General features: G+C 33.6%; 1 protein-coding gene across 7 annotated transcripts in view; it reads left to right on the forward strand.

The window, feature by feature from the left end:
• The window catches only part of DOP1A (DOP1 leucine zipper like protein A), an 85731-nt gene that overhangs the window by 38275 nt on the left and 35424 nt on the right, over positions 1-12032 (forward strand). For all 7 annotated transcript variants that reach the window (XM_016118633.2, XM_036219750.1, XM_016118638.2 and 4 more), the window contains exons 12-15: positions 1304-1418; positions 2132-2365; positions 9733-10354; positions 10968-11242. In XM_016118633.2, coding sequence (XP_015974119.2) covers positions 1304-1418; positions 2132-2365; positions 9733-10354; positions 10968-11242 — 1246 coding nt within the window. The remainder of the gene's footprint in view (positions 1-1303; positions 1419-2131; positions 2366-9732; positions 10355-10967; positions 11243-12032) is intronic.

Below are 12032 nucleotides of genomic sequence, written 5' to 3' on the forward strand. Positions count from 1 at the left end.
CCAGCCATATTGTCACTGATGAGTGATATAAGCCCTCCACACCTTAGGACATAAATCTTAATTCTCTGAAAACCCAAGAATACTAGTGAACCTGAGTAGAATCTCTGTCTGGATTCTAGCCCGAATCCCCAGAACCAGATTAACCTCTCAAATCTCAGGAGCATATAGTCAAATAGTATGTATGATCTTTGGATTAGAAACCTTTTAAAAATATAAATGCCGGTGTGGTATATTTAATGATTTATAAAGTTGCTTGTTTATTCAGCAGATATTGAGCACTCAATTGGAGAGCACTATGCTAGGCACATAGGTGGTCTCTGTCTTCAAAGACTTAGTAGTGGAACAAGTAAGACATGGATATGTGTATGTCTAGTATTGAATTAAAAGTTACAAAAGCCTTTGTAGAGAGTTTAAGATGTAGAAATATCAAGGAATCAAGAGTGTCTTTTGCCGCCTGGCTTTTATTTCTACATTCACAAACACACACATTTACCCTCCCTTACCTAACCTGAACTATTCCCTGAACACACATTAACTTACATGCTGCGAGCCTTCACTTTTGCTGTTTCTTAAATATTCTTCCCCCTTGCCCATCTGGTAAAGTCCCATACAGACGTAACCCACCTTTCAGTAGCCTTCCTTGATTCACTCAAATCTCCCATCAGAATTAACTTTTCCTGTATTGTCGCATTGTTATATTTATTTATTTGTATGCTTATATTTCTTGCTGGTTAGGGATTGTACCATATTCCTAACTTTGTGTCTTCAGAGTGTAGGGCAGTGTATGGTCATATAAGATTAATATGGTTTGGTGTGAATGTTGGAGTAATGGTCTCTACTACTTGGATCAGAAGAGGCTTCCTGGAGGAGGTAACATTTGATCTCAAACTCTGACGAACAGGTGCATTCTGGACACGAGAGAATGAGGTTGAGGGAGGGGGGCAATCTAGGAGAACAAGTTGTTCTAAACAAAGACCCTGAGGTTAGAAATCAAGCAGCACATAATCCATTTTAACTAGGAGATAATATCTGTAGTGGGAGAAATAGGAAGTAAGTCTCAAAAAGTCAGGTCCATCTATAACACTTGGAACTATACAGTTATAAGGAGATGTTAAATCTAGGAATCCTGGGGATTTTCCACATGGAGGTACAGTAGTGTCCTGGGGAAAGAGAATATATTTCATCACAAGAACATTACTATGTGTGTCCAATGTTGACTTGAGCCCCATTAAAAAGATGGTGTTGTCACCTGTATTCATTTCACCTGATAATATACTTGATAAAGTGAATTTTGTCCTTTTAGGAGAACACTGCATGTACGACTTCAGATTGGGCCTGGAGATAGTAGTGAGTCATCTGAGTTACAACTGACCAATTTCTGCTTATTGGTGGATTTTTTGTTGGATATAGTTTCTTTGGTAAGATCACCTTGGTAAAAAATATTGAAGAAATCTAATATAGTTCATATATTTCATGTTAGAGACAAATTTTCAAATAAATTTCATCTTTAAAATTATATTGATTTTTTTCCTTTTGGCATATCTTTTTTTCATAAAATTCTCCAAATGTTTTATCCTCTGGCATATATACATACACATACATAATACATATATATGTCTTATATAATACATGGAATATACTTCATAATTGCATGTTACTGAAATCTTAAATGTTTAGTATTTAATGGTCTAATGCTGCATTTATATTCATTGACGATTCTTTCTATTAAATGAAGACTGTTGGAAATCTTTTCCCCTTTTCTCTCCTCAATTCTTTGCTTTCTCATTTTGAAGCCTGCTAGAAGTATGAGGGTGCTCTGTCAGGTATGATATTCAGCCTGTTTTGTTTTTAAATGATTATATTCACTTCTCTTATAATTTCAGTAATATAGCAAATAAAATTGGGATTATTTTATAATATATGCTTTGAAGTACTTAAATTGAGAATTTGGGAATAGAAATTTTATATAAGTCAACAAAAAAATGACTGTACAATGTTAATTAAGACCATGATACATATAAAATATTACAGATGAGTAAAATTACTTTTTTAATAAAGATTAAATATAAATGAAATAACATAACTTTTAGGTTACACATTGTTTAAACTTTTGTCATTGCACTGTTTTCAGGAAACTTATATTGAAATCCAGACAGAACACTTGCCCCAGTTGCTGCTCAGGATGGTTTCTGCCCTGACAAGCCATCTCCAGACATTGCACTTGCCTGAACTCACAGATTCGCTCAGACTCTGCTCAAAGATTCTTAGCAAAGTTCAACCTCCACTGTTATCGGCCAGCACTGGAGGTGTTTTGCAGTTTCCAAATGGGCAGAACAACTCAGTCAAAGAATGGGAAGTAAAAAAGGTAATGTTAGCTATTCATTTTGTTATAGATGGTATAGACCCTTGAACAACATGGATTTGAACTGCATAGGTCCACTTATACACAGATTTTCTTCGAGAAATACAAAATTTGGAGAGAATTACGACAATTTGAAAATACAGATGAACCATGTAGCTTAGAAGTGAAAAAATTAAGAAAAAGATATCATGAATGCATAAAATATATGTAGATAATAGTCTATTTTATCATTTACTACTATAAAACATGCACAAATTTATTACAAAAGGTTAAAATTTATCAAAACCTATGAGCACACTTGCAGATCATGTACATGGCACCATTCATAGTGGAGAGAAATGTAAACTAATGCTGTATTAAATCATAACTGCATAAAATTAACTATAGTAAATACTGTACTACTGTAATAGTTTCATAGCCAACTCTTATTGCTATTTAAGTGAATTCAAGTGTTGCAAGTATCCAATTAAAGTTTCATATGATGCTAATCATCTCTACATGAGCAATTTCTCTGTCCAGTAAATTGCATATTGCAGTAAAAAATGATCTCAAGATTCTAGTGTATTTTTCATTGTTTTTAGTGCAGTACTATAAACCTTGAATAACACCACGAGATCCATATGAAATGCCACTAGTTATGCTGGAAGTGCTCCCAAGAAGCAGAGAAATAACATTACAAGAAAAAGTTGAATTGCTTGATATGTACTGTATATTGTGGTCTGCAGCTGTGGTTGCCAGTCAAGATAAATGAATCCAGCATAGGACCATTGTTTAAACAACAACAATAAAGAAATCTGTGAGGCAGTTGCTACAGCTTTGCCAGCAGAAGCAAAATCCATTCACTTTTGTGAAATACTTTTTTATCTCATACTGAAAATGCAGCTTTAACGTGGGTATAAGTTTGCTATAAGAAAAACATACCTATAGACTAATATATGTGACAACTTAAAATGAAAGGAAAGTGAAGGATCTAAAGCTGGAGAATTTAATGCCAGCAAAGGATGGTTTGATAATTTTAGAAAGAGCTTTGTTTTTTTAAAATGCCAAGGTGACAAGCAGCTCTGCCACCCAAGAGGCAGCAGATGATTTCCCAGATGCCATTAAGAAAATTGTTTTAAGGAGAAAGGATATCTGCCTGAACAGGTTTTTAATGGAGATGAAAGTGTCCTATTCTGGTGAAAAAATGCCACAAAGGACATCTATCACTAAGGAAGAGATGTGAGCACCAGGCTTTAAGACAGGAAGGGATAGGCTAGCTCTACTGTTTATGCACATGTGGTCGGGTTTATGATCAGGACTGCCCTTATCCATAAAGTTGCTAACCTTTCAGCTTTGAAGGGAAAAGATAAATGCCAGCTGCCAGTCTTTTTTGGTTGTACAACAAGAAGGCCTGGACATTGCGAACCCTTTTTTTGAATTGGTTCCATCAATGCTTTGTTCCTGGAGTCAGAAAGTACTTTGCTGGTAAAGGTAGTCTGGGACTGACTTTTAAAGTTCTTTTGATGTTGGACAATGGCTCTGGTCACCCAGAACCCCACGAGGTCAGTTAAAGGCCTTGAAGTGGTCTACTAGACCCAAAACACAACTTCTCTAATTCAAGCCTCCAGATCAGGGGTCATAGGACTTTCAAGGCTCACTACACACAGTTCTCTATGGAGAAGATTGTTAATGCTATGGAAGAAAACCCCAATGAAGAGAACATCATGAAAGTCTGGAAGGATTACACCATTGAAGATGTCATTATTATGGGAACATCTATGAAAGCCATCAAGCCCCAAACAGTACATTCCTGGAGAAAACTGTGCAGATAATGTATATGACTTCACAGGATTTACAACAGAGCCAATCAGGGAAGTTATGAAAGAGATTGTGGATATGGCAAAAAGGTAGGGGGTGAAGGATTTCCAGATAAGGATCTTGGAGAAATTCAAGATCTAATAGACACCACATTAGAGGAGTTAACAGAAGATGTCTTGGTGAAGATGAGTGCTTTTGAGTGCTTCCAAAGCGGTGTCAGGCAATTAGGAAGAAGATGTAGAAGAAGCAGTATCAGAAAACAAATCTAGCAGAAGGGTTCCAAGTATTCAAGACTACTTTTGACTTATGACATGGACCCTTTGATACAGGCACTTAAAACTAAATAAAGCAAATGATGGAAGAGAGATTGGTACCATGTAGAAACATTTTTAAAGAAAGAAACATTTTAAAGAAGTCTGAGAAATTACAATGTTATTTTCATATAGTTATACTGAGTGTATCTGCCTGTCCTGCCTCTCCTTCCACGTTCTTCACCTCTTCTGCCTCTGCCACCCCTAAGACAGCAAGACAAACTCCTCAGCCTACTCAATGTGAAGGTGATGAGGGTGAAGACCTTTATGATGATCCACTTCCACTTATGAATATTAACTAATCACCATGCCATACAATTATTAATTTATCTTTATGTGTATGTCTTCATGTAAAAAATTTAATAACTGTATGGCAAAAACTGTGTGAGATGTTTTTGTGTCATTATGGAGATAATGTGTCATCATTATGGAGATAAGTTGTCATTGCCTAAGTATTCATCCTGTAGGCATAATATAAATTATATTTAATATAAAATAAGATGTTAGTTTTCTTACTGTTCTATAACTTTGCTCTCAAAGAATTACATTACTGTACAATATGCCTCTCGTAATTGAAGAATCTGTATCAGCCAATCATCACAGGTAAGTGTTTTTTTCAAAGAAGTTAGTGTTTCCAAATCTGTATTATGAATATGACAACATTAAATGCCATAAAATTTTATAAAAAATCTTTAGTATATAAGCTAGGCTATCATGAAGCAATCGTATTGATTATAATAGGCAACCATAAAGCAGTGATACTGTCGCTGCTTTGTTATCTGTGCATGAATCATTAGACCAGTAAATAATTGTGAATTTATTTTTCAGCATTATCTTTTTTGATCTCTAGTATTAATCATATATATAACATCTACAATGTTTTGTGTAGATGTTATTGTATAGGTACTGACAGACGATGTATACTTACAGCAAAAATAAATACAGTAGAGTACTGCATATGTATTTTTTGCTCCTTTTTTTCATTTCTCTAGCTTACTTTATTGTAAGAACACAGTATAAAATACATATAATAAAATATGAGTAAATTGATTGTGATTGGAAATGTTTCTGGTCAACAGGCTGTTTTAGGAGAGTCAAAAGTTATACTTAGATTTTGGCTGTGTGGGGGCATTGAAATCTTCCCAACCCCAAGGGTTAACTATATTTCTTCAAAGCAGAACAGTTTCTGAGTAAAACCACTTACATATAACCATTTAAATATTAGTGAATCTTGTCTAGATCTAAATGTTGTAGCAGTAGACCATCTTGTAGGCTTTTGGCTGTAGTGCAGCTTAACTGTTTATATCAGCACTTTCCAAAAGAAATATGTCAGCAGCATATGTAATTTTAAAATTTCTGGTAGCCACTTTTAAAAAGTAAAAAGAAACAGGTGAAAGTGATTTTAATTATATTTTATTTAGCCCTTTATTATAATTTCAACATATAATCAATATAAAATTGATGTAATATAAAAAAATTAGCTATTTTACATTCTTTTTGTATTTTCTTCAAAATTCCAGTGTATATGTTACACTTATAGCATATCTTTGTTCAAATGCTAAATTTTTAACAGAAACATTTGAAATTAAAAAAAAATAGTTTATCAGATCAACCACATTTCAAGTGCTCAGTAGCCACATGGGCTAATAATACTATATTGGACAGCAGGTTTATAATCTAAACTTTACTTGTCCTTTTCATACACACACACACACACACACACACACACTAAATTTTTGACATGCTCTTCTAAAAATCCAGAATCTTTTTACTCTCCCCAATCTTCTAGATTCTTAAAGCATATTTTATGACATTGAAGAGGATTATAATAATTTTAACTTGGCATTAGTAACATACTTAAACACCTATGGAAAAATCAGTAATTTAAAAGCTTTCAGGTTTGTATTGTTAAAATATTTTTAGCAAATATTAATGTAAACATTTAATGGAATTAAACACAGTGGCACTATGTTAAAACAAAGATTCAAAAATTTCTAGCATAGAAGGTTCATTACCAAAATCCAGGATTTGTATAGTTGCCCTTATTTTTTTTTTTCAGTTGCTTTTTTATTGTTTTTCTGTCTCACAAAATGTATTATCAGCATAATCTCATACAGCTATTTCCATCAAATATTAATCCTAAAACTTTTTCCTTGGTCCTTCTAAATATATTGCTCTTCATATATGAAATGAACATTATTGATCCTCAATTTAAATGTATCCCAGGATTATCCTACATAAATAAAACCAGTTTCTCTCACTTTCCTTCCTACCTGCTTATTATTTATATGTGATGCTATGATACAATTCTGTTGCTGGGAAAATCATTTTGTGTGTTGTTTTTTCTTAATTATGCTTCTAGGATCTTCTTAAAGTTAAAACTACAATAATATTAATTGCTTTTGAAGCTTTGCTTTTTATTTGAATGAGATTGGTGAGAGTAGGAAAAAGAATTTAGCATTCTCTCAGTAACATTAAAATATGTGAATATTTACTGAGTAGAAAACATCTGGAGGCACTTATCAATGGTTCCAGGTAAGGTAGATAGGAACATAGATTCACAGTAAATGAAATACAATTAGATAGTATACTTTTAAAAAAATACTGTGGTTCATTAACCTTAGAGTATGCTTTTCCCTCTCTCTCTGGTTTTCTTCTATGTTCCGAGGACATATATCTTCTTTCCTACTTTTTACTGAAGCAAAATGATATTATCTTCACTGAGATGTCTGAAAATTAATCATATTTGAAAGCTGAGGTTATTTTCTGTGTTTTTTTTTTTTGAAACTATAAGCGAAGGACTGGTTTTATAAAAAAATAATAAATAAATCTAATTTTGTCTCTATGCACTTAGTACATTTCTGTAAAATCAATGTATTAAATCTCTATACCCAAATGTCCAAAACATGTAAAACCTTTCTGTTTTCAGAAAGATATTTTATTTTATTTGTAATATGGAACATACAACTAAATATTATAAATGTATGCAAGTTTAACTAAATTCGTAGGTTGAATTCTATTAATGTAATATTATCTAATATTTTACGATTCTTATATTTAAAAGTTTAATACAGAAATAACTTCATAGTAATAATGTAATGACAATTTTATCATTTAATACTTTCTAAAAATGTATGAATACAAGATTTTAGTTGGTTGTTAATTTTCAAAGGAAAGAATTGACCAGTTCAATTCTAACAGCCACATCTGATTTTGGCATTATAATATGAAAATTTCTCATACTGTTAACAGATACAGTAATATGTTGTGAAAAGAACATGAAGTTTAGAATCACCTCATTTGAGCTCTTCTAACTACTAAACTTATTTGCTATAAACTTGGGCAAAGTTTTTTGTTTTGTTTGTTTTTAATTTCCCTGAGCTTCATTTTTTTTACTTTTGAAATAGAGAAAAGAGCCTCTCTTCATTCAACACTCATGCTGTGTCAGGTGCTAAAGATGAATTAGGCATAGCCTTTGCTTTTCTAAACTCTTTCTTTCTAGGAGACAGACTTTAAACAAATAATTGCACATTTAATTATAATGATAAACATATAAATGAAAATATAGTGTGGGATGAATGTGGAAAATGGGGTGATCTGACCTAGATTTGAGGCCAAGAAATGCTTTCTTGAGAAAGGTTTATTTGAGTGAAACCCTAGAAGAATTGGGAGCAGAAAGAAGAGAGCTCTTGACAGAGGAAAGAACATTCACAAAGACTCTGAGGCAGATAGGAGCACAGTGCAGGCAGGGAGATGTAGCTCTTGAGGCAGGCAGGAGACAGGTCTTACAGAGACTTTCACTATACTAAGGCTTTTACTCTTTCTCTTAGTAGTGGGAGCACATACAAGGGAAAAAGGCAAGTGATATAATCAGATTTGTGTATTAGAAAAATTACTCTGGCTACAGTGTAGGGTATGGGTCTGAGAAGCAAAATTCGATATGAGGAGACCTGCAGTAGGTAAGAGGTGGTGGTAACATGCTAACAAGATGGTAGGGTAAGACAAATAGATGGATTAGCCTTGTATTTAGGAGAAAAAATTCAGTAAGACATTGTTATGGGTTGGTAAGGGTGATCATTAACATTTATTAAATGTTTGCTAAGTGTCATTTATTATGTACTTTATATATCCTGTCTGTCGTAATCCTTGTAGCAGCTGTAAAATGTAGGAATTACTGTCACCTCAGTTACACAGATTAGGAGGTTAAGTAACTTGCCAATCTAGTGAGTTGAGAGCCTTAGCTGAGTCATGGCCAGCACCCTTAACCACCATGCCGATGTGGATTTAGAGGAAGTGTGGAGGAGAAGTAGAGAAGGTACCAAGAATCACCTTTAGGTTTCTGTCTCCCTGGTTTGATGAATGGTGATGTGACTCACTGAAGCAAGGAACATTGGGTAAGGCCTAGCTTTGTGGCAGCAGATCATTTAGTGTATATCTTTAGTGATCTTATTCAAATTCAAATTATGCTCTGGCACAGTCACCCAAAGAATTCATATGTATGATTTTTGTTTATATAAGCCAGAAAATATGTTTGATGATTATACTTGTCCATTTATAGGGAGGGAACAGCTAATCTATTTCAGCTCTACTTCAGTAGTTGCTTTATTTTTTGTTTACAGGTTCTTTCTTACCTTGTCCTATAGATTATAAACTCTTCCTTTTATTCCTAGTACCTAATACAGTGTCTGGCACATAATGTGGGTTCAGCGACTTTGTTGAAAGAATGTAAGATTAATAGCAAACATTTAAATACTGCTTTACACATTTCAGGCAGAAATTTTACACTCATGTCCTGTACAGATGACCTATTAGAGTTTATTTCTAGTTTTCAAAATGTCATTTTTTTAACTTTACATATTTCATTCCTTGTATTGTTTAGACATAAGGAAAATTGCAGTTTAGACATTAGGAAAGTGTTTTCATAAAGTAGATTGCATAAATTATTAGTTGTTTGAAAGCAAAGATGTGGATCCTAGAAATTTGTACATATATTTTGCTGTCAAGAACCTAACTTTATACTGTGCATGTAGTGGAAAATACTTAGTAAATGACTTTAGTTAATATATTCATTAGAACCATGTCAATATTTCCTATTATCATAAATATATAAATCAATTGTAAAAACTATTTTAAGATTAAATTGAATATGTAGATTGTGAATGGTCTAAAATTGACTTCTCTCAAAACGTGACCATTTGTAAATTTTAATTCCTAATATATACATTTAGCTACTTAGTCTTTTGTTCTTTTAATCTCTATCAGGTATCATCAGTTTCTTCTGAAAATCCTACTGAAGTTTTTGAAGATGGAGAAAATCCCCCAAGTAGTCAGTCATCAGAGAGTGGATTCACCGAGTTTATACAGTATCAGGCCGAACGAACTGATGATATTGACAGAGAACTGAGTGAGGGGCAGGGAGCAGCTACTAACCCAATTGGTAGCACATCTTCTGAGACGGAAACAGCCTCCACTGTGGGATCTGAAGAAACCATCATCCAGCCCCCTTCTATAGTCACTCAGGGGACAGCACCTCAAAGTGGGAAGACAGCCCAAAAGACAGCAATGCAGTGCTGCTTGGAGTATGTCCAGCAGTTTCTCACCAGACTTATCAACCTCTACATCATTCAGAGTAACTCTTTTTCTCAGGCTTTAGCTACAGAACATCATGGGGAGCTCAGCCTAGAGCAAGGACAGACTTCAAAATGGGACAGAGATTCACATGGAGATGTAAAAGAGAGAAACATAAGTAAACAAAAAACTTCAAAAGAATACCTCTCTGCCTTCCTTGCTGCCTGCCAGCTCTTCTTGGAGTGCTCAAGTTTCCCAGTTTACATTGCTGAGGGGAACCATACCTCAGAGCTGCATTCTGAAAAATCAGAAACTGGTAAGGTAGTTTCTGTTTGATTTGTATTTGAATATTTTCTATAGTAAGCTTTTTTTTTTTTTTTTTTTAAGGAGCACTCATTAAAACTGGGATTTTTTTTTAGGCAGTTCATTTTAAAATTAATTTATAGGTTTTTATTAATGAAATAGTGTCACTGTGTGGAGATCGATAATGTTGGAAATTTTGTGATTTTGATGTCTCAAAGTTTGCAAGTGAGTAGAAGCTAAGAAAATTTTTTCTCTGGAAAATATTGTAATATTTAGATCCACTGGGTTTCTTTATTACGACTAGTATTATATGTGTTTATTTAAATTTTTATATATCCCCACATAGTGTACCGATTACTACATAATCTTTAATTAATATACTGTCTTTCAGAATAGGAAAATAGATTGTATAATAACTTGGCATAATAAAAATACATATATGAAATTTTTGTTACTGCTTTATTTGCTTAAAGTTCCAGTCTAGGTGAGAAACCATGTGTTTATTATCAGATCAAGGCTTAAAAGTATTAAGTAGAGGTGCTTTGTTTTTTTAAATTAACTTGGATGATAAGGTATGTATGAGGTTTAGTGTGATGAACTCTGTTCACTTCTGTCTTTTATTTCAGACTGGGAGCATGTACAGCCTCCCCTGTGGCTCCAGACCCTGATGAACGCTTGTAGCCAAGCAAGTGATTTCAGTGTGCAGAGTGTTGCTATTTCACTTGTCATGGACCTGGTGGGATTGACTCAGTCTGTGGCCATGGTCACTGGGGAAAACATCAACAGCGTGGAACCTGCACAGCCCTTAAGTCCAAACCAGGGAAGAGTAGCTGTGGTTATTAGACCTCCCCTCACTCCGGGTAATTTGAGGTACATAGCTGAGAAGACTGAATTTTTCAAGGTAAATTTTAAGAAATTCATATATAATTAAGATGATACTTAACCTAGTTTAAATAGCAAAGATGTTAAAGACAATAACCAGGCTTACTTGAACATCTTAATGACAATCTGTAGAGAAAAAGATACCACATTTAATTTGTACTGCTTTGTTTATCTTGTCCTCAGTTTTGCGTAGAGAAAAAAAGATATGGATGAAGGGAGTATTGGGGTAAAGAGAAGACGAGTATTAAGGCACTAAAGCCACGGAGGAAATAATTTCAGCTAAGAAAGAAAAGAAAAGCGCACTTACATGGCAAAACTTATTTCCAGATGAAGTGGTTATGGCACTTTAGCTTTTTACAACTTCAGCACTCCAAAACTCACAGGAAGAATTTTTCTGACTGTATATTGTCTGATTATCATCTGTGATATATAATGACATTTATAAAAAAAAAAAATAAAGCATGGTCTTTGATTTCTATCAAAATAGTATAGATAATATTCTTTATGTGGAAAGAACATCAAGTATATTCGGATTGTATTACATCTTAAGTAGGTAGATTTTTTTATACGTAAAAAATAAAAAATTTTTAATTCTGATTTCAAGTCATTGTGCCCCTCCAGATAGTTCCTTCTGCTAGATTAGAGTTGATATGGTGGTAAACCCTGAAGACTATTGCGCTTTTATTAATGCTGTCATAGGTCATTAAGTGCTATGTTAACACATGAAGCTGAGATACATATGACCTATTTTATATGGCTTAAGTAGTTTGGACAGTTGAACTATGAATTATATTTTACTTTGCAATATA

Source organism: Rousettus aegyptiacus, unplaced genomic scaffold, assembly GCF_014176215.1.
Source record: "Rousettus aegyptiacus isolate mRouAeg1 unplaced genomic scaffold, mRouAeg1.p scaffold_m13_p_1, whole genome shotgun sequence".
NCBI lineage: Eukaryota > Metazoa > Chordata > Mammalia > Chiroptera > Pteropodidae > Rousettus > Rousettus aegyptiacus.